Source organism: Nothobranchius furzeri, chromosome 8, assembly GCF_043380555.1.
Source record: "Nothobranchius furzeri strain GRZ-AD chromosome 8, NfurGRZ-RIMD1, whole genome shotgun sequence".
Lineage (NCBI taxonomy): Eukaryota > Metazoa > Chordata > Actinopteri > Cyprinodontiformes > Nothobranchiidae > Nothobranchius > Nothobranchius furzeri.
The window spans coordinates 56,483,506-56,507,851 of NC_091748.1; the positions used below are offsets into that span (position 1 = coordinate 56,483,506).

The 24,346-nt window shown below is 40.4% G+C and overlaps 1 protein-coding gene across 6 annotated transcripts in view; it reads right to left on the reverse strand.

The window, feature by feature from the left end:
- agbl4 (AGBL carboxypeptidase 4) overlaps positions 1 to 24,346 on the reverse strand; it is a 459,294-nt gene that overhangs the window by 425,034 nt on the left and 9,914 nt on the right. For 3 of the 6 annotated variants that reach the window (XM_054730076.2, XM_054730078.2, XM_054730077.2), the window contains exon 3: positions 3,230 to 3,354. The exons of the other annotated variants lie outside the window; for them this stretch is intronic. In XM_054730076.2, coding sequence (XP_054586051.2) covers positions 3,230 to 3,354 — 125 coding nt within the window. The remainder of the gene's footprint in view (positions 1 to 3,229; positions 3,355 to 24,346) is intronic. 6 annotated transcript variants of the gene reach the window in all.

Genomic DNA, 24,346 nt, shown 5'->3' on the forward strand with positions numbered 1-24,346 from the left:
TCATCACTAAGTAAAATTCTGGAGCACTTATGCACTTTATGCAAACAAAAACGTTAAATACTTTCCAGCAGACAAGACCAAAAAAAAGTCTCAAAACCTTAAGTGGTCAACTGGTTCCAATTAAGGCACAAATAGTCTTCAGGTATTCGAGTGGTTGAATAAACAGAAAAAATAAAGACAGGCATACATAAAAGAGACATCCATCCAGCCAGCCATCCATCATAACCGATGCTTTGGTGAAGCCAATTTCCACAAAGCTGCTAAGCCGATTGAGGCAGACCAAATCTGTTTCACCAGCTTACATTCCTTCAAAATGGCCATCTCACTTCCAATATCACGGGCTTTTACGATTCCCCATTCCCTTGGCTCAGGCTGAGAGTTAGCAAGGCTTAGCCGGATGAAACACTCCAACAGCCCAGTTCTTCCCTGGAAACCACTGATATCTCTATAGCACAGCTTCTCCCTACCATAATGTAACTACATTTAGTTAGTGTATTTACTCAAGCTATTATTTTTTCATAGTTTTTTGCATTTATTTGTTTCATAGTGGAATGTTATACAAACAACTATATAAATATATAAGCACATTGTACACAATGCACAGGCAATTCCTAAACACAATGCCTTTAAGGGGAGCAGATTAAAATCAGACATTTTTGAGGCAGGAAATTGCAAAGATAACAGCTCTTAATAAAAATAAGTTTGTTAATGTCCTAAAGAGAGTGGCCTGAAAGGTGATGAGAATAGATGTTGCCACTATGTGTGCTTCAGTCACCTCTGGGCTTGTTTTCACTTACATGCTCAAATGTATATATTATATGATTGTGATCCCTCACCTTAGCAGCTTTCTGTGTCTGTGTCATACACTTTTCCTGTCATTTTGCCTCTACAGCAAATATCCTGTCAGTCCAGGCTGAAGCCTGACGGTGCTTGTCTATCTGGCCCTGGCATCGATCCGGCTCCAAACCGAGGCCTCCCATTCATCTCAGTGCCATAAAATGTGATTACTGCTGACTACAGCACTGCAGGGAGATAGGCCCGATAGCCTCAGATAGGAAGAGCTGGACCCTGACTGAAAGGCAGCAGAAACAGAACATAGTGGATTCTTCTATGTAGTTTTTCTGTCTTTTTTCTCTACCATTGTAATTAAAATGTTCTCTTTTTTTTATTGTTTCTCTCTTCCATCTTAAGACCTCAATGTCCTTTTGCATTTGGCAATGTGAGGACCATGTCTCTTTTTCTTCTTTCTTATCATTATTGCTTAATCTGTCAAGTGCTGTGTCGTTCAGAAAATAAATTGTGGGCTAAGGATTTAAATGGTAATATTGTCAGTTTTCTGCTCTCTATACCACACAGGGTATCTCTGAGGCATGTGACAGCCTCTATCAGCCAATCAAGGGGTCGGAGCTTTGCAGAGACTGACTCAGGTTCAGAGACACATAGAGAGGTAGGAGACAGCTTGAGTCCTGAGGTAAGTGGTTTTATAAGCACATACTACAATAACATGCAGGAAGTATTCGGACAGTTTGTGCTGCAAATATGGCAGATAACATTATTAAACTTGAGCTTACCTGCAAAATTATCTGTTCATAAAACATTATGGAAAAAATAAAGTAGTGGGATTAGTCAATAGAAATATTACCCTGGGTCTACAAGACATTCTCTACATTATTCTCCAAACAATTCCGCAAAACCTTTTATAAGACATAATACTTTGCCACTGCCTGGACTAAAAAAATTCATGACCTGGAGTTAACTAATCAAAGAGGAGCTTCCTATTTGCTGCTTTGGCCCCCAGACTCTGGAACTCTGTCCCTCTTAGCCAGAGATCAGTGAACTCAGTGGTCTCCTTTTAAAAAGCAGCTGAAAACTCACCTGTTCAAGCTGGCTTTTGCGTGACCATTGTCACCTCCCTATCCTTGTTCTGCTCTTGTTCTGCCTTTCCTGGGATCCAGTGATTTCCCTCTTTCCCATTCATTTTCTGTCTCCCTTTCCTTCAGTTTATTTTTTAATTCACAATAATTTATTTCTCATTTTAAACATGTTTTTAATCATTTTCTTGAATTATTTATATACTTTCATTTTTTCTTGTTTTTGTGAAGCGCTTGGTGATTTTTATCTTGAGAGGCACTACACAAAAGATTGTATTCTTTCTTTCTTTTTCTTTCTATTGGATAAATACTGCAGGGGTGATAATCTTTCAACTGGCAACAAGTTATTTAACCCCAATTGGTGCAATGACCTGTTTCTCATTTCTTAAACAGCCATGTGGAATGACACTTCTGGTGGTCATGGAAAAGATATTAGTCTCTTTGAGAAGTCTCAGATCACTGGCATCAAGCAGAGAAAACATCTAAAGAGATTACAGAAACGACAAAACTTGGGTTAAGAACTGTCTAAAGCATTATTAACTGGTCTGATGAGTCCAGATGGGCCCTGTTCCAGAGTGATGGTGCATCAGGGTAAGAAGAGAGGCAGATGAAGTGATGCACCCATCCTGCCTAGTGCCTACTGTACAAGCCTGTGGGGGCAGTGTTATGATCTGGGGTTGCTGCAGTTGATCAGGTCTAGGTTCAGCAACAGGATGTGCTCCAAGAATGTCACCTGAATATACTGAATGGCATCTTCTCTGATGGCACGGATATATTCCAAAATGACAATACCAGGATTCATTTGGCTCAAATAGTGAAAGAGTGCTTCAGGGAGTATGCAACTTCATTTTTACACATGGACTGGTCACCACAGAGTCCACATCTTAACCCCATTGAGAATCTGTGGGATGTTCTGGAGAAGGAGTTGTGCAGCGGTCACACTCTACCATCATCAGTGCAAGATCTTGGTGAAACATTAATGCAACACTGGATGGAAATAAATCTGGTGATATTACAGAAGCTTATCGAAACAATGCTAAAGCAAATGTGTGCCGTAATCAAAGCTAAAGGTGGCCCAGTAAAATATTAGTGTGTGACCTTTTGATTTGGTGGTGACTTTTTGTTAAGCCAGGCAGTGTATATTGTAAAGTAGTGTTTGTAATAAATACTTGTTTTATGTGTTCCCACTCACATAAAGACACCAGACTGTATTGTTACTTTCAACTGACTGACTATTAATGGAACATTTCATTGTGTTGTGCTGTACTTTGAATTTGTTAAATAAATTTTCTCTTATAACTTTAAGACATTGATGAAATTAGATAACCTCAGAGTTCATATAGTTCTACTATTCTGACCTGTGTCTCCCGGACGTTCTCTACAGTGAAGTTAAACCAGAGGCGGAAGCGAGGATTGCAGGTGTCCGGTCGGATGAAGAGGTCAAACTCAAAATCGCTGATGTAGTCAACATGTCCCAGGTTCCCTGCACACAAAGTTAATCAGCTTACATTAGCATGTTGAAAACCAGAGAATTTTACAACATATCGTTGTCATTATCATCATATTCCGGTCTTCTTCAGAAATTGTTGATTTCCAGTGTGCAGAACCTACAGTCCTGTTTGTTTTAGAGAATCAGAATCAGAATCGGAAGTTTTTATTGCCATATGTGTGCCAAGTCACAACATTAGGAAATTGCTGCGGTATTTTGGTGCAGAAGGTAACCAGTGTTATGAATGATCCTTAGAGCCCTTTTTTGTAACACAGATAATGATGATAATGCACATTTACAGGTGTTTCCCCAAACCTCTGTACAGTACCGTATTTTCCGGACTATAAGCCGCTACTTTTTTCCCACTTTTTTCCCACGCTTTGAACCATGCGGCTTTACTGAAGATTTTCCTTCACCTGCCAAGGGGCGCTTTAGCAGAAAGTGAAACAGGTGGAAGTCAAAAGCGGAAAGTGCCCATTTTAATTTAGCACATGCATGCAGCCGGCACGATGAAGAATTTTTTTCAAATCCATACCCCCTCATCATGGTACCTACACGTATGAGTTCATATGATGCCGAGTTCATAAGTTGAAGGCCATCGATCTGGCAGTAAAGGAGGGAAACAGTGCTGCTGCACGTAAGCTTGGCATGAATGAATCCATGGTTCGGCGCTGGAGACGGCAGCAGGAAGAACTTATTCAAGCCAGCTTCACCCGGGGATGATGACAGCAACAGGGACAGTGACAATGACATCGCCACGGAAAAGGTATGTGACGAAGCTCTTCTGAGGCTGTTCAACTCCGACACTGAAGAAGAGGACTTTAATGGCTTTAGTGCGCAACAGGAAGATGAGAGCGAATGACTTCTTCTAGTAGGCATGTGTTTTATTTACTAACCAGGCATGTTTTGTGTGCAGTTTTTATTTTCTAATCATCCAGGGCTTATTAATGCTATGTCAGTCCTGTGCTTTTCTTCTAAACATTCATGCAAATTACCGGCAACAACGTGTCAGTTCTGTTTTTATTTTATAACCATCCAGAAATATGAATGCTATCAGTGCTGTTTTCTTTTCTAAACTTGCAGGCACGTTGCGTCACTGAGTGCAGGAAACTAAACATGGATTTGAAAGTTGAAAGTTTACAGGAATTTAGACTGACATGTCACATCTGGTTACCAGATTAAACATAGTGGATGCCTGTCAATAAATTGAGAAAACACACCAAATGACATCATGCAAGTGTAATGAATGGTATCATTCCACTCTTAATAGTGAAGAAAGAGAAAAAATGGGTATTGGGTATTTAGATTTTTTAAAGCACAGACATTATCTTCATAGAATTTAACCATAGGGCTTGCAAGAATTTAAGTAGATTTTGACAAACATTTCATTATTTTTTTCAACCCTGACATACTTTAAGTGCAAACCTTCATATGAAAGGCTTCAAGTAATTTAGTAGTTAAACCGGCCTAACCATTGTTTGCTTTGTTTTACAGTGACTAGTCATGTATGAAAAAACAAGACTAGTTACTCAGCTGTTGGCAAAGTAATCTAAAAAACTGCAAAGTACGCCAAAACCAAAAACAAGGTTTTGGCAGCAGACTTTGACTGCAGCCTCAAGCTCTGTTAAAAGCAGGACATGGATTTCGTCAGGCACCTCTTAGATAAGACACTTAATCAAGTCATACCAACAAACTACAGTCTATTTTTTGAGCAACTTGGAAATGTCCTTGAAGGCTCCTCTGTTGGTTTATTTAATATGATCCACTGACAAACATGACTTGATTTTCCTTTCTTTGTACTTTAAATCAATAAATGCTTAAATGAACATAATAAAAAATAAAACAATACCTTAACATATTTTGACTTTAAAAATGACAAAGTCAACATTTTTTCTACAGTAGCTCACAATGTTAGCACTCACCTGGCTGCAAAGCTAGCCAGCTTGCTAACCAAACTGATAAACTGAACCAAAGGCCTGGTTAATCATGACAAAAAAAAATTATATTATTGGGCTTGCAAACTTAACTTTGTTTTGTTTGTTTTTCTCTTCCATCAGTTTCTTTATCTTTCTTTTCTCTGCTCCAAACGGATAGTTTTTTTTTTGGGCGCCATCCTCCTACCATGTTCAGTGGTCTATGCGACTCCGTAAGGGTGCGTTACGCATTTCCCTTAACACTTGCATCAGCCAATAGCAGGAAGAACTATTAAACTGTTAATGATGTTTCAACTATGAAAAAATGTTTAAATCATTTTTTAACATGTAATTACATTTGGTTTGAATTATTTAATGTTATTTTAAAATAATATAATTTATTTTTAGAATGCTGTCTTGGGGCTCTTGGGGGCCCTCTGGTGGGGTGGGGGCCCTAAGCAGCTGCTTATCTCGCATATACCATAGACCGGCTCTGCATAAACAGAATGAGAACTTGGATCCATCATGCCTTGTTACCACTGTGCAGGCTGGTGGTGGTAGAGTAATGGTGTGGGGGTGTTTTCTTGCTTCTGCTTTATCTGTACTCAGACGAGTATCCGGCTCATCCCTAGCTGTAACCACCCTGCCCTGCCTCCTCCTCCTTGCTGCCTGCTGGCTGTGATCACAAGCAACAACAGAGTAGTTCCCGCTGCTTCTTCGGGAAACAGCGCAAAAAAAATGTTTTTTAATCTGTAAAACGGGATCTTGTAGGTGTGGAGCTGGGATTTCAGCCGTGGCGGGCTGCCACGGCTACGCCTATGTAAGGGAAACACTGAGATACAGAAGCTTCTTAGCGGCAGTGTTGGGGAGTAACGGAATACTTGTACCTCCATTACATATTTAGAATTCTAATTATGAATAATTGTAGTCAGTTACAGTTACTATTTTTAAACATATTTAGAAAACAGTTACTTTCATAATACCATTGGAATTGTTGTGTGTTTTCCTAGCCTGGCAAGCCATGCTATTGTTGTGAATGACCACTGTCCATTAACTCATTCACTGCCATTGACAACTAAAGTCGTCATTTGCATTTTTTTTACCGTTTGAGCATCAGAACGAGCCCCCCGCGCTGAGAGAACAACCATCTCAGCCCTGAAGCTGATCTTCATCCGCATGCGTCACACATCACATGATCAGGAAGCAGACCATCCATGTCAGGGTTTCCCTTACATAGGCGTAGCCATGGCGGCTCGCCACGGCTGAAATCCCACCGCCACGCCTACAAGATCCCAAGTTTTTGTTTGTTTGTTTTTTGCGCTGTTTCCCGAAGAAGCAGCGGGAACTACTATGTTGTCGCTTGTGATCACAGCCGGCGGGCAGCAAGGAGCAGGCAGGGCAAGGTGAATTTACAGCATAAGTTACTGAGTTTAAAATTAGAAAGGTAGCAGTGGATATAATGCTTTTTGGTTTACATGTTTCAATAGCATTAAGATAAATTAGTGTTGACGATCTTCACAGGGTTTCCTCCAGTGCTTATTAGGCCAGGTTTTCCTCCCCCCACCAGGCTAAGCATCACTTATTCATGTAAAATTTATTTAGTATTTATTTTTTCACGTCTGACTTTAACCTCATCTAATACTGTATTACGGCGTGAGCGCAACAGCGACAACTTAAGATCGATGTGTGAGCAGCCTGAGAGGTCGGGTGTTTTCATCTGAACCCTTAAAACCTCCAGCAGGCTACGCTGCATTATTGACATGTTAGCGCGCGGCGCTAACAACTTAGCGACGTGACATGTCTCGGAGAAAGCGGAAAAACACATTGGACGCTTCTTCTGAAGCGGGAAAATAACACCTCTTCTTAAGCAGAACACGACGTTGCCTCGGCTCGTTCACGGCCGAGCCGGTGTCTGACACCGGATTGAGCTCGAATAACATTGACCCAGCACAGCCACTGGGTCGTTGGAGCTGCCCCGTGACTGCCTGATGGAAAACCAGCAGGTTTCATCAGACTCGTAGTTTCTTGTTTTTGCTGGGGACCCCCTGTATTTTATCGTTCCCTCCAGCAGTCTTCCCCTATTAAAATTTAAAATTATTCAGTAAATTCCGTGTATCAATAGAAAAAAATCTTTGCCTCTGCCAGCTGCAGTAAATGTGGTTTCCAAATAATAAATAAGAGGTGCATTCATCTGTGTACCTTTGATCCGCTTTAGTGATATTTTCAGCACCAGAACAATGAAGCAAAGAAAGATTCCTGAGTTTGTTAGTAATTTTATTTATTAGGTGCATCTAATCTGTTCTATTTTTCTCTGAAATGAGATCAAATCAGTGCTTCTATGGGTTGCCTCCAATCTGCACTAGAAAATTTTACTTTATTTAGAGATGTGTCATGAGGCTGTTTTGTGATTATTTCACTGTAGAATTCTAACATATTGCTCCTTTAAGGTGCAGACTAAATAAAAAAGAAATCACTTCTTCACAACTGTGGCAAATAAACTCCCTGCATAGAGAGAGGGTAGTGTTTACAGTCCAGGGGAAGAGGGATCTGGACTAGAGACTACCTGGATGGGGAAGAGCAGGCCGTGATGACACAGCAACAACCCCATCCAGCCGTATGCAGCCTGCTGGAACACTCAACAGCAGTCAGTTTGTAGTTGAGACAAGAAGATGCATGCGTGAAGCCAAAAAGTGCTGTGGGGGTGTTTTTCATGAGGAAATAACAATATAACATGGTCAAAAAATTTTATTTTGCATGACATAGAACCTTTAACACATGCATAAAAATGCTTATCACAGAAAAAGGAATTGGTATGTGCCTGTTTGTTAATACTATAGTCTGGATTGCAATAGACAGTGCCATGGGAGACTGGGTTATTGAGCCTGATGCTGCAGGATCTGACGGTGCAGCCTCAAGGTTAGAATTACTTGTGGAGCTTACAGGGCAGCAGGCATATGACACACCATTGATCTCTGTTTTAATTTTATGGTGGCTACCTCCAGATTCAAACGCTTTGCTAGCCTGGTGACATGACCTTTTTAATCAATCCTACATCTTTTAGCATTTAACTAACACCAGTGGATGGATTTTTTTAAACTATGACAGAAAGCATTAAAAATAAACAACCCAAAGCTTAAATCTTTCATTCTAAATTAAAAATGCTCAGAGTGAATCAGATTTGCATTTAAGTATTTTAGTCTCTAGTGTATTTGCAGCACATACAAATTGTGTAAAGTAATAAAAAAAAAGCAAAAAAAATAAAATTAAAGAAAAAGAGCAAAAAAATAATAAGATGCATCTAATTGCATAAAATCTTTAGAGTATCATCTCTCTAAATATTCTTCTTTGTTGCCGTCTTGGTAGGTTATGCTGAATATCAATCTTTGCCCTTGAGGGAAAAATAGCTCAGCGTTCAGACATTAAAAAGTAGTTGGGTTTATTTATTTATTTTTTGTTTAGTTTTGTTTTTTCAATGAACAGCTTAAGCCAGCTGCAACAACCCAGCAAACAACAAATGCCGGGTCTGAACGTGACAGACTCTCCTGGGGGAAAAAATGAAAATAAATCCTCCGTTTTCCTCAGTTTATTCCATTTTTCTTTCACTCACATGCCACAGAAAATCAGTAAGTAAAAAGTGGTCAAATAGGATTTTTATTTCAGTAAAAGCAGAACAACAAAATATTGCAGAGTTCCATTTGTTGCTTTTGAAAGTGTTAGTGAAACAGGCATGAAACCTGCATCATCGCACAGACCAGAGAGCACAGCAAGGGTCAAAACATGGTGGAACACTACTTAGACACTTCATGTATATGTAGAGACCAAATTTCAATCGTCATGATATAAAATGGCATTTGAGGTAATTTATATTTTAAATTGTGACTGAAGTAAGTTTACAGTTAGATTTGGTGTACACGTTAGGAGTTGTGATGGGTGATGTTAGGGTAAGAAACTAGAGAATACAATGTGTCAATGGCGAGGCAATTAAACAAGGAAAAGTGTGTGTGTGTGTGTGTGTGTGTGTGTGTGTGTGTGTGTGTGTGTGTGTGTGTGTGTGTGTGTGTGTGTGTGTGTGTGTGTGTGTGTGTGTGTGTGTGTGTGTGTGTGTGGTGGGTGCGTGCGTGCGTGCGTGTTTGTGTGTGTGTGAGAGAGAGAGAGAGAGAGAGAGAGAGAGAGAGAGAGAGATGAGAGGGATGAAGAGGGAGCCAAAGAACCTGGCTAATGTAATCCCATTACTGAGGTACAAGAGGGAGCAGTCACAGTGCTCAGTCTGCACAATGGGTCTGTCTGCAGCCTGTAGCTATCCACTGGATGGATAGTTTCTACGATGCTGATATGATTGTACTGCAAGAGCAAACCGGTCTGCTATGGGTCTGAAGTTAAACTCCCATTGCTGATCATTACAGTTACATACAGTTGTTTAGTAAAATGTAAAAAATTCTCAGGGATGCAGGACATGGCACATTCTTACATTTTCTTTTACAGACAGCTTCCCTTCTTTTTACATGGCAAAATTGTATTCATCATTCAATGAGCTTTGGTTGTCTTTGAATGAATAAAGCTTGGTTTATGCTTCACACATTTACTTTCCGCTTGGTGATGCGGCTCGCGGATGGAACGCGCTTCACAACTTGCAGCGTTTATGGTTCATGCGGCTCGTCTCTGCGATGAGCCAATATTCTCCCAAACTGTAGGGGGCAGCATGGAGCTCTACGGCATGCATCCAACACTACACCATAGTAGAAGTAGAAATTACTGTTGTTTACAACATGGCATTATAGCATTTTTAACAGCGTCCTCGTCTTTTCCAACAGTGTGAGCTATTTCTCTCCAAGAATTATTAGCAACATGTTGATCACGGTGATCTCTGAGAGCTGAATCATACAAATGTCTGTATTTACGAACCTCTGCCATAACTAGTTTTTGCCAGTCCGCCGTGTTTTTCCGTATTCGACCATCCGTGTGGTTAGAAAATTTTCTAGGTGCGCGGTGCGGAAAGTTTGGGCCATGTGGAGGCCAGGTGGAGGGGCGTGGTTGTTAAAATGACGCAACTTTGCCGCATGGAGCCGTGCGAACTTCGCCGGCGCGTCAAGCATAAACCAACCTTTACACTTCTGAGGAGAACAAAAGTCAGATTCGGTTCTGCTAAAATACATTTTGCCTTGAAAAAACTCCACAGACTTGTAAAGACATGTTGGTGTGATAGGTAGAAGTTGAAATATACATTACAGCTACGAACTTATTTTCCCTTTGGAGAAAAAGGTTACTATGAGTGGCCAAAAGATGTGAATAAAATGAAAGCAGACCAAAATGATCAGGATTAGCCCTGTAGCCTCAGAGCAAGTAGGTCTCTGTAGCTTTTTGCTGGCCTAGCAAAGACCAAAACAGTGTTTAAAAACTAGGCATCCGATTACGAAAAAAAATGTCTGTGCTGCTGAGGGAGACAAGCCAGGAACCCTTTTAAACGTATTTTTACTGTGTTCTTTTTCATTATTGGAAAACACATCAGTTTTCCCCCTGGCTGCGCTGCAGAGTGAGGAAGATTCCTGGACACAAAAGAGGGGGACTGATAAAGACAGAATTGATTCCAGCCAGCAGCAGCAGCCATAGTGAGGGGGGGCTCAGTTTAGTCCTGCAGCTAAACGTCTGGGTTTTACGCCGTCTCTCTTTCTTGTCCAAAGGCAAGTAGTCACCAAGGCAACATCAATCTCCTGCCTCATGACTTCACAAAGCATGTCTTTTTCCCTGATGCCTTATCACACCATCTGCAGGCAGCATTAAATAGGTCACCTCCAAGTTCTCAAAACCTAACTAACAGGTAAATCAAACTAGGAAAAATGAAATGATTTGATAGGAGAATGCACTGTCCAATGTGTACTAAACAATAATATACAGAATTCTGGGTTATAAAATTTTAATTTTTCCTTACAAACATTAACACTTGCTCCACAAATAATCAAAGGAGGGTTGGTTGGGTTAGCTCAGTATAGCCCTTTGCCTAAATATCAAAATCCACGAAGATAGAAGAGAAAAAGCTCTCCTTGTAATTGTAGAAAATCAACCAGAGTAAAGCAATAAGTAATTTGGTTCCTCTGTTAAACGTATTATGTGATTTTCCAAACTGATCATGGTCATCATGGCAGGTAAAACAACTAGTTCCAATTGCTGCACTTAAAGCTGTGGTACCTAATATGATCAATTACATCATCTGGAAGAAGCTGAAGCCACGCTTCATACCACAACCATGCGTCATGGATCCCTCCACACCACCAACCTCCAGCCATAACTCCACCTCCCAGAACTTCAGTTCCCAGCATTCCTCTGCCCAGAAGCCTCACGCCACTTCCGGAACCTACTTAGCCATCCCCACTAAAGCTGCTACCCATTCAGTCATCCTTTCCTCATGGTTCTATGACCGGACTTCTAAGATCATCTCTCAGATCTGCCTACTCAGTCGAACAAGTAAGTCAGCTTTTGTCCATCGGGCTGCACGTAGATACTACCAGATTAATTGTGTGTCTGCTAATCCCGATGCTAGTTTCTCTGCGTCTGGGTCTCCAACCACGCAACAGTTCAACTACCATCTACACAGGTCGTTCTCGCCGTACATTTCTGACACTGTGCAGAGAATGTAGACTCTACAGAGAGAGCTGAGGAATAAAAGAACAAGAAAGTAGAAAAGATCTTTTCTATAGCGCCTCTCAAGATAAAAATCACGAGGTGCTTCACAAAAACAAAAAATAAAAAACAAAGAATTTAGAAAATGATTAAAAATATATTTAAATGAGCAAAAAATAAAAAATTTGACAATTGTGATTCAAAAAATGTAAAGACAGAGAGAGAGTGAATAGGAAAGAGGGAAATCAGTGGATCCTGAGGAAAGTGGAATAGGTGGGGAGAGCAGAATAAAGAGAGTGGTGAAGAAGGTCATACAAAAGCCAGCTTGAACAGGTGAGTTTTCAGCTGCTTTTTAAAGGAATCCACTGAGTCCACTGATCTCAGGCTCAGGGGGAGAGAGTTCCAGAGTCTGATGCAGCACAAGGTTGAACACTATACTAATCACGTAGCTCCAATACATTAAAGGTGAATCTCTTTTCCTTCCCCTTCCTCCTCTTCCATGCTACAATAGGTTGAAGTATACAGACTGGTATTAATTCAGTGCAGGTCAAGTTAGCATTCAGGTTAGTGCCACATTGGCCTATGGTAAACGCAGCATACAGCAATTATCTGCACCATTTCTCCTTTTATTTGAATACAACAATTCTCTAACCTACAATAAATTACTGACTATTTACCTGTTCAAACAAACTTTGCCAACTCTTCATCAGTTTTGAGCCATTGTAGGTCACCACGGCTATGTTCACACTGCAGGCAAAAGTGCTTTAAATCTGCTTTTTTCCCCACGTGCGAGCCATATCTGATTTTTTTTTGACAGTCTGAACGCCCAGATCCGATTTTTTTATGCGATCTGTGTCACTTGAATATGTGGTAATAATTCCGGCCCATATCTGATGTTTTTGAAAGCGACTGCAGTCTGAACGGTCATGTCGCATTAAATCAGTCTCCCACGTTACCGAGTCAGCGGAGGTGAGCTGTGTGTGTGGATGTTCCTGAGGAGATGCGCTGGCAGAAGGGTTCAGGAGTCTGTCTGGATATCCTGTTTTAAGTCTAGGAATAAGAAATACAAGAAATAATGTGAACGGGGTCAGGATGTGCCGCTGGAGCGAAGCATCTCACTGGTCTCTGTCTCTGTGAATTGGGGAGGGGGAATTATCCGTGATTCTCCGTGAATGAATTAATACCGGAAAATTTTCGGTAAATTATAATTCAGGGAGACGGCGGGAACAAGAAGTAAATCTATTTACAGTTTTTAAAACAGTTTCCAGCCCAAAACGGAAGAATTAACAGGTGAGAAAGTTTTCACTGATAGTTTATCCACAAGATAAGAATTACATCACAACTCCGCCGCTCCTGGTTTCGGCTCCACTGAGTGTGACTTCTGGTCGCTTTGGGGCCGCGAAGCGTTTATACTGGAGAGAGTTTGATGTTGCATTTCAGTCATAGTGTGAACAGCCACACAGAAAAATCTGATTTACTCAAAAAATCGGAATTGAGCATCAAGGCCTGCAGTGTGAACATAGCCTAAGTTCCCTTCATCTTTTAAAGGCGTCTCAATTAAATTCTACTTGACTGTCGTAAATGTCTCACCGAGAGTTTTGCAGAAGGACTTCAAAACTTTATTAGAGAAGTAGAAGGTAGTCGAGGAATCTGTCACTTTGGTATTTGTTTTTGGTTGATCCATTGCAAACTACCAAATTGTTCTGTTCATAACTTTTATGGACACGATTTTTAGGAGCAGCCAAGATGTTGAGGGGATCCGTTTTGGTGGCCTAATGATCAGATCTCTGCTTTTGTCAAGTTGGCTTCATCAGACGGTGATCTCCAGTTTTCACTGGAGCGGTTTGCAGCCCAGTTTGAAGCAGCTGTGATGAGAATCAGTTCCTCTAAATTCGAGACTGTGGTCTTGAATCAGAAAAGGGTAGAATGCCTTCTTCAGGTCAGCAACGAGGTCCTGTCTCAAGTGGAAGTATCTCGAGGCGCTTTTCATGAGTGAGGGAAAAATGGAGCGTGAGATCGATAGGCGGATTGGTGCTGTGTCTGCAACGATGCAGATCTTGTACCTGTCTGTCGTGGTGAAGAGTGCTGAGCCGGAAGGCAAAGCTCTCAGTTTACCGGTCGATCTACATTAATACCCTGACCTATCTATGGCTGAAAGAATGAGATTGTGGCCGAAATGAGTTTTCTCTGCAGGGTGGCCGGGCTCTCTTTAAGAGATAGGATCAGAAGTTCGGTCATCCGGGAGGGGCTCGGAATAGACCCACTGCTCCTCCACGTCGAGAGGAGCCAGCTGAGGTGGGCTCCTGAGCGCCTCTCTGGTGAGGTTCTCCGGGCACGTCCAACTGGGAGAAGACCCATGGAAAGACCCAGGACATGCTAGAGGGAGAATGTCTCTCAGCAGGCCAGGGAATGCCTTGAGATTCCCCTGGAGGAGCTGGCCCAAGTAGCCGGGGGAGGGAAGTCTGGGTCTCTGCCCCTGCGACCCGACTCCAGATACGCGGCTGAAAATCAAATGGAAAAATGTGTGCAACTTTAAGCAAATGTTGTGCAATTTTTTTAAACAGGCCCCTGAGCTGTTGTAGCAACAATTTCTCACAAATCTGTAATTCCAAAATTGAAATTTTTTTATTTAAATCCTCTTCAGCGTGCGTGTTGAGGCAACCAGTTGAAGGGTAAAACATAACCTTTGTTCAGCTTTCTGTAAAACAAAGAGGAGGCTTTATCTTGGTTTAAGGTTGGATTTCAGCCAGTGGTCCTGGGAATCTTTTCAACAATAATATAATTATGAACTTAGAAATTTACAAGCAGACTTAAGCCTGATTCATGCTTCTCCGTCAGCTCCAAAAGAGAGACACGCACGCATGGACGGAGATGTTTTGCCCTCATACTTCTCCGTCTCCTGGGGAGTGTTGCAAAGCAATTCCCCACCAGGACAACAGAGGGCGTAGCGCTGTTCTGTGGTATCCTGTCATGTATCGGTCCAAGATAGTGTGTTTATATTGTGTGTTTTTGTATATAAGAGACTTTTTAACACAGACAAATTTGTCTCTCATCCTCCTCCACCTCTTCATGCGCTCGCCACCTCTAAACCCACGTTTCCTGTCATTTCCGTCCACAAATAAAACGCTTGCTGCGCATCTTTTCACTCCTCCAGTCACGGAGAGTTAAACGTTCATGTTTTTAAGAGTTTTTTCGCGAGGTATTCTTCAAGCTTCTCCGTGTCTGCCGCTAGTTGTTCTCGGCTCTCTTTATGTTTTTAAGGGCGTAATGGCGGCGGTGTAGACGACAGCGGCGTCCTGACTAATCACAAGCTTGCGTTGTCCCTCTCGACGGATGGATGTTTAGAAAAGAGAGCTCGACTCCGTCAGTCCTTGCGGAGCTCTCCAGCAGGCCCGCAAGGACGGATAATGGCGTTGCATGTCTCCACACTGACGCAGACGGAGAAGCATGAGTCAGGCTTTAGAGCCACTATGCAATACCATCTGGAAAGCATCCAGTTAGCTAAGTCTTTCATTTTAAGCATGACAATGACACCAAGCGCAGTGGCAATCTTGCATCAAAAGCATGCCTGGAGAGAAAAATTAGTCATGTAACACTGGGAGAAATGGACAGGCTTCTTTTCTGACTTTTATATTAATAAAACTTTAAAGGATGATTCACCAGAGACAAATCTTTATTCAAGACAGTTTGACACTTTCACACAAGAGTTGAGTTTTTTTTTTTTTTTTTTCATAATTTCCTTCATTTGGTGCTGTGTCGGTCAAGTTTTAAACGTAGCACTGGTGCAACATCTTTGAATTACTATTTTCCCCAGAACTTTATTGAACAAAAGTATGTTACGTGTAAGAAAAATGCTTTTTACTGGCGCACAGTGTGGTCATCTGGATGCAGTGGAGGAAAATAAAGGAACCAGCAAAGGCAGAACCGGTCCAAAGTTTGGGATCAAAACTGCAGCTCCAAGCGAATTGGCTAATGCTAAAGCTAGCAGGTAGCAGTCTCATGATCAAGTAGCGCACAGAAAAATATATGATGATCGTAAAACTAGCGGATGAAAAGTCCCCACCATCCTGTTTATTTTGCATCCTGCAGCGCTACGGATCAGAACCGCTGCAGATAGGAGTCACATACGTTACTGCTGGCGCAGGAATGTAAGGCAAGCCGTTGTAGTATATAATTCGCAAACACATATCTTTGAACATAACGTGAAATGGATTATTGCCACCCCGTACATAATAGACATGCCACCCTTACATTGTTAGCAGCTGAAATGTAATTACCATTTCCAATACAAATGCATGTTAATGAAATGCATTATATTTTACTGGATATATTTGTGTGTTTTGACTAAGATGAGTGTTATTAAGACAAACCTAAAATGTTATTGAAATGTAGGTCAAATATTTAAAAATATTTTTACTATAAATATTAGATGGGAAAAAGAGAACTAAACACTAATCTAATGCATATTATTGAGCCTTTTACAATATTTAGCCTTTAAAAAATGAGGCAGTTGAATGCACAGAGTATGCATGTGCTGGTGCAAGGTCAGGATGGTACCACCTCTGCCTCAATTTGAGCCAGGAAAACCCCTGTATTTGCATAATAAAATAAAAGAAGATACATTAACATGCCCACAGTACTTATATTTGTACACAGTTAAAACATAATTTGTTTATACAACAAAACAAAGATAAGAGCAGACAATAAGAAGAGACAATAAGGGGAAATATTGTTAGGAGTCCATCTCTGCTTCAGTGAGCTCCTCGTTTCTCTATAGATGAAGAAAACTCAGCCTGAGGACAGCAGTGAGATATGCAGGCAGCCCTCACATATCTGATGATGTACAGGCCTGCCTGCACATTCTAAATAGAACACATTTTCGAGCTAGACTTTTATAATTGTATTTTACCCCTTCCAAAAGGCCCTAAAGCCAGACGTGTATACTTCATCTGAAGCGGTTGGTGTAGTAATGGGTCATAGTGATGCATTCATACTGAGGATGGCTTAATTGTATTATCAATCTCATCCAGACAGTGCTTTGCCCCGACAGCTCTGGACATGCTACTGTCTGACACTCTGCATTAGCACTGAATAGTGAACCAAGAGAAACTGTAATCTTCACTTTCATCCATTTCTCAGGCCTAAAATGATAGGTTAGCTTGCAGAATGAAGTATTTTATCAGACTGTTGGCAACACAGGTTTGTTGCAACCTAGCTTGTGTTGTCCCTCCACCCCTCATTTTTCGCCTTTCTTTTCTCAGTATAATTCATTCTTTGAGAGGCCACTGAATAAATGCAAATCAGTCAACAGTTTTATAATTAATTTATACGTGTTATTTATGTCTTTTTCTCAACTGTATTTCCCGATGCCACTTTCTCCTCTTTTAACAGTCTATTGGTGCAACTTGGCTCTTGGCTTTCTCTCATCCTCAGCAGCACCCCAATGGTGAAGGAGAATTTTGAGATAAAGAAAGCAGCGAGCTGGAGTTCTCCTCAAGCCAAATGCAACAAGATGTTCAACAGGCCTGCTAAGGAGGGCTGATATCATCCTGGTTGCATGTTATCAAAGAGCCTTCGGTCCGAAGAGCCTGTATTTGTTTACAGTTATCACTTCCTCTGGGTGCTCATTTTAGGCCTGGGGCTGATGGTTCTGTAATGAGTTTAAGAACAGGGAGCCAGCACAATAAAAGAAGTGAAAGAGGGGCAAGAAATCACTTGTCAATAACCAATAAAGCCAGGGCACACATTCAAAGAAGGAAGTTTTGGTTACTGCAAATCTGCCAAAATATGTTATAATAAAAATGTTTTGCAGCTCAAAGGTCTAATTCACTTGTTTTTATAATAATTTGCTGTGGTCTTTAGTACAACTGAATGTCTTAAGTTTTCTGTGGGAAAAAGAAAAGCCATCACACTCCTTTTTCAGGGGTTCGAATTTTGTAGGAGTGGGGTGGTGAAAAATGGCTGGATTATGAGTCGCACTCATTAATATTCATAACATGCAAACACCTTTCCTTCAACTGGCAAAGCAACTCTTCCACTGTTTTCATGATCAAAACTCTTAATACTTTAACACATTTTTTTTATTTGCAACGTTGATGTATTGTCTCCACAAATAACCCAAGCCCAACCTGTTCTGTTCGGAGGACAGAGGACAGGAGAACCCGCAGCTAATTAATTAAATAAGTTGGTTCTGTACCTTTCTCTTCAGCACAGCCGGCAAAGGTTTAAGATGGGTCAGTTCTCCTGCATGCTCAGATCATTCCATTCCCTTGCTTGAAAAATTGTTCCAAAATGAAAGTTGAACCCACATCTTTTTTTATCTGTGAATTCAACGCCGTTCGGCGAGTCTCAAATAAAAATGTGGGCAGCTTACTGTAAAACAATATACCACTAATGTAAAAAAGAAACTCTAAATAAACTATATTCACATCCAGAATCAAACCCGGGACTTCAGCACGGGAGTCCGACGTCTTACTAGGTGAGCTAAAGGGCCAGTGACGGCCTTTGTATCTGTAACAGTTATATCCTTGATGACAGCTGAAACAACGTTCAAAGAACGTTTCAGAGTGAAAATGGCTATTTTGATGTTAATTTGCAGGAAATATCTAGAAGAAAGTTCTACAGAAAGTAGCTAAGGGTCCTCAGAAATGTAGCTAGCTTTGTCACGAGGCGTTAGGAACAGCGACAAAGTGATAGTGCCTCTCTCTCTGCTGCTAAAGCTACGGGTAGCAAATGCTACGGGCTATGCCTGAGCGTGAATGCGCATGAAGCAGCCTGCTCGACCCGAGCAGCTCTCTTTTTCTGGGATTTTACAGAAAAACTGGCAATCACAGTAAAAATGCCAGGGCTCATTCTACAGCACCTGGGCATTGCAGGAGAATGCATGAAGAAGAAATGTATTATTTCTATAAATGTTTTGGCTGTCAAACTTCCATAATGCCCCTTTAAAGAACAAACTCTGGACGGTGTGAGGTGAGTTTGTCTCACTGCAGAATTAACAACACACATGGAGCGTCAGAAGCCTGAACAATAACCTGTAGAATAATTAAAGTCATCATGCTAGAGCAGCTTCTCTGTGGTGGACCACACCAGCTTCTGCCACAATAAGTAATAATAATAATAATAATAATAATAATAATAAATCACAAACAAAGCTGTGAACATTTTAATTTCCTTTCTGAACTATTTCTGTTGAGAGTTTTAATGTTTCAAATCTGTTAGATTGTTACTGACAGCAGCTGCATTTAGGTTTCACTTTCTGTTCTGACTGAATGCTGCTGCAGCATGGAGGTGTAGTTCTCAGTCATCCTGGATATGATCATCCTGAGAGTTTTAGCTGAAAACAGCTGGATATTTCTGGATATGTTGGAGACATTTAGCCTCATCCCAGAGGCTTCTTCCATACTTTGGTTGTGGTCAGAAGCGAACACACTGGTTGTGCTGCAAGTCTTTCTTTTTTTTCTCCAAAACATGTTTTTGTCTAAATGAAGGTGATGTTATTGTTCATAGATTTAAAATTCATGTTGAAGTTAAGATTATTTCATAAAGTAGGACCTGTGGTTAGCTGGCTCATGTAAAACACGTCATGTCTTCAAAGAATCGGAATCGGGAATCGATAGGAACTGGAATCGAAATGAGGAATTGGAATTAGAATCGGAATCATCCAAAATCAAACGATGCCCAACTCCAGTGTCGGTGCAAGGGCTCTCCGACAGGTTCGCAGAGGGTGATGGAGACATGCCCAAACATGCCTATCGAAAGTGACGGAGAATGAAAGCTCGTCGACCAGATATACGAGTGTAATGGTGGCATGAAACCACAGAAAAGCGCTACACCCTCTGTTGTCCTGGTGGGGAATTGCTTTGCAACACTCACCAGGTGACGGATAAGTCATGGTCTCTGTCAATGTGTGTGTGTCTCTCACTTGCAGAGCTGATGGAGGAGTATAATTCTGTCTTTACATTACAAGCTTCAAGTGGATAGCCAACAGCTGGCTGGCTGGCAGCACCGCTCAGCAGCAGCCGGCATCTGGGTGGCACGCTGAGGATTTGATGGTGTATGGGGATACTAGGATCTTGAGGAAAGACCAGAAAGCATCAATGATCACCACCGCCTGACAAACATATTTAGAAATAATTACAAACCTGGGTGTCATAACAACAGGTCCAATATCTGTGTCTTCGGAAAGTAAAGGACGTGTGAAAATAAGTGTGAATTTCAAGAAAAATAATTCTAGAAAAAAATGTGGAAAAATGCTAAAGAATGCACAAACAAAACTTATTAAAAGTTGTACTTACTAGTGCAGTTTAGGATGATCTTTAGGTCTGCATCCAATTTAAATCCTAATTTGTCTCTGAGCTATTGTGATTCAGAAAACTCTTAATGTTGACAATTGTTTGACTTCTATTGTAGTCAGACATTCTTTTTATTGTTTTAGCTCCATAAAATAAGTTTTCTTTGTTTCTTCTGAGGCTCTGCAATGATAATCACAACCCTAACCCACAATAACTAACTCGTCTGTCCTGGATTGTCGTAAAGCATTACTGCGTCACACAAGATACGTGACTTCAGGGGAGTAGTCTGGATACTCTGAAGTTGCAAGTGTGGTATTCTGGCCACAGAAGGTGGAGGGGGTTAAATTACTTTATTAACCCAGTAAAAGGGTCATTTTAGCACATACTGGTTCAAGACAGTTATTTAAACACATGAAAAAGTTGCATAGTTTGCATTTAAAACTTTTAAATTCTTCTATAATGTTCAGAAAATATTTAGTAATTTACCAAACTGGAGGTGTTTTAGTTGTTCTGTTTTATTGCTTTTAAGAACTATGCATTTTATTTTTTTTTTTTTTACTTATTTCAGATAAAAAGGGGGGTACATAACAAGCAGAGAAGTGAAGGGGCGAGAGCCAGACCATGAGCTTAGAACGCCATTAAAACAGCATCAATCACCTTACCAAACACTCCCACCAATCATTGTTTAGTAAACAGAAATTAACATAAAACTACAAACAAGTTAACTGAATGACCAAGTCACAAAGCACAAACTTTTTCCCCTTTTCAGAAAAATGTGATTAAAGCCAATGTAACCAATGTTGACCAAATCACTTGGTCATTTAAATAATTCATACTTCATCAGAGTAGATAAGCATATAAGCCTGAGTGGAGATTAATCATTTAAATGACATTATTTCTAAGACAAAAAATCAAAGATTTTCATGTCCTAGGTTGTTCATTAGATTAGATTCAGAACAAGAACAGGATGAAACAACCACCAGCATTCAAAACACCATTTTAGTAAAAGAAATACAGCCTTTTGGACTCTGGCATTAAAGTCAGATTTAAGCAGTAGTTCAATGTTTTTACTAATATATCTTTGTCCAAAAACCACATCCTTTTATTTCTACACATTCTATATATTAAAGTATTAAATGTATTAAAGATACAGAAACATCTCTACTGCTGCTAACTCTACTATGAATAAACATCAAATAACCCCACAGATTACTAGTAAAATTGCTGCAAATTTCCACCATCAGTCCCAATAAACTCGTAATCCTGACGTACATCAATGATCACATATAATAAATTTGTACACATTTTAAAAAATAAGCAGATGTTACATGACCAGCAAGCTGCCTGAATTGGGGGGGGGGGGGGGGGGGGGGGGGGTCAGCACTATTTACTTACTGATCTGACTTAGACCAGTATGCATTCTGTAAAATTTCTCTTCCTGTCAGAATTTCACCCATCTCTGTGTTAGTATATTTTGTACATGAATTTGTATTTTCAAACAAACCCAGGGCACATCAATGAAGCTGATCCAACGTAAATCAGCAGAATAAACTCAGACAGCTAAAAAAAACACTAACTGCTAAAGCTTTACAGATCCTCACCATTTTCTCCAAACTGCACAATCTTGCCTCAGAAGAAAAATGAGATGTCTGCCCTGAAACTGTGTTTATGCCGTCAGGAATTGCTAGGAAATAAATTACTGGATGAATTGCTGGACCTGGAGCCCTGTGTGAGAGCGCCGCTTGTGAAACAAGGAAATCAAGTTGCAGAAATGTTTACTTTTGACACACATGTACAGGTCCTTCTCAAAAAATTTGCATATTGTGATAAAGTTCAGTATTTTCTGTAATGTACTGATAAACATTAGACTTTCATATATATTACATTCATTACACACAACTGACGGGTTTTCATGAGCCGTATGCCAAAATCATCAATATTAGAAACAATAAAAGGCTTGAACTACTTCAGTTGTGTGTAATGAATCTAATATATATGAAAGTCTAATGTTTATCAGTACATTAAAGAAAATAATGAACTTTATCACAATATGCAAATTTTTTGAGGAGAACCTGTATTATTATGATGCTATAGAAGCGGGCCCTTAGCCAATGAAAATGAAGTTCCAATACACATTTAAACAAAAGGAAAAAAGCCTTGAGCCGAAATAACTCATTTGAGTCGCCACATCCCTCAATAGAGATAAACAACAATTTTGTGTTATAAACTGTCCATTTGCTGTAAGTCTTTGAATTCCCTTTCCCTCAACCTTCACTCATCTTCTAGTCACAACATGAACATTGTTGATAATAAAATCCTTTCATTGCACAAAATTTCCAAAACTGTTAGCATTTGGTGACATTTCGAGAAGAGGAACAACTGGCTGGGTTTCCTATGAGTGGTCCATATCAGAGCCATCAACAATTAACTCACAAAACACTGATGTTGACTTTTTATTATTTTACTACTTGTAGGCATCTCGGAACAGCATAACTGAGTCAATATGTCCACCCAGCGATTAGACACAGCCATGTCAAAACAATTTTAATGATACCATGTGTCACACCGTCACGCCACCGTGGATCCACGGTTGTTTTTGTAAGTCGCTTTTAAGAGCTTTTAAATTGTTTACTTATATCAAATTAAAATAGAAAACAAAACACTCAATAAAAATGAATATTAATCAGGCCCTAGCACATTTTCAGAAAATACTGTGGTTGGGTGCGTAAACAGGCTTGAGTTTTATCACCCTGGTCTGACATGTCCACAACACAAGATAATTAGATTGTCCATCTTTTGTTGACAGAAAAAATATTAATTTCAGACATTTTGAAACCACTGCATTCAAGCTTTTAGGCTTTTCCACAACCCTGATGGAAGCTCACCCTTAGGACCAATCCAGTGTAAAGCATCCCGACAGACAACCCATAAAACGGAACCAAAACACAAATAAAACTGACAATGTAGGCCTGGAAAAAGTCAAAGATGGGATATGAGCATTGTGGAAAACTCCCACAATGATAATAAAGAGTAATCTCTTATGGATACAAATGGCCCGTAAATAGAATAAATCAGCAGGAATGGTCTTTCCAACAGTCCCTCGACATCACAAATTTATCTCCATACTCTGCCCCTGACTTAAAAGAATGAGAGAGGAGAACAAAATGCTAAAAGGGAAAACTAGAGAGGCCATTTAGTGATTTGAGCAGTGAAACTTCTCTACTGCCAAGGCCACGTAGGAGAGAGAGAGAGAGAGAGAGAGAGAGAGAGAGAGAGAGAGAGAGAGAGAGAGAGAGAGAGAGAGAGAGAGACTGGGAGTGCCTCTCAATACATCAGATGTCAGAAGCGCTCCCTCCCACTCAGACAAGTGGATCTTTTAAGGCTCTGAAAACGGAGCATTTTAAGGCTGTGAGCAGTATAAACGTACAAAAATCTGACTGTCCAGAGATCAAATCGCTGTGCAATGCTTAGTCCCACAAATGTATTATATTCATGGAGAGTTACAAATCCAAGAAGGCATTAACAAAAGAGCATTTTCATCCTTGGGCTGCCTCTCCTTCTGGATTGTTTCTTCAGAGAAGGAGACAAGGTTATGTGGAGAGCTGCACACTGCAGCAGGATCGGGCCTCTTCAAAGCACTCATTCTGAGCATCTGGCCTGATTGTAAAACGTTTCCTTCTTCTTTAATCAATAGAAACTCAACTATCCTGATTCATGGGGCACTCTGGAGTACATAAATTCTTCTGACAAGCTCAGCTGCACTTTCTCTAGAGTCTAGACCATACAGGCCATTCCACACTCAGCCACAAATAAATATTTCTATGCATCACCTTAGTTCCTTTCTTGCCTATAGCTCTAATTTCCTCTGTCACTTTAGCTTTGACTGTAATATTTGTAAGGATCATATCAACATGAAAATCACTGGGGAAAAGATCAGGTGAGACCAGTTTTAATTCACTTGTAAGAGTGAAAAACAATAAAAGTTACAGTCGTCAACACAGGGCTGACACCAGTCTCCTCACAGTCTTTTAATTCACTTGTAGGATTAGGCAGGGTTTTGTAGATGTTCTGTTCAGGATCTTTTGGGCCTTTCCTAAAATTGTGATGGAGATGAATGTTTTTGATGACACAATTGTATATGATGAAATTGTATTTCAGATGGGC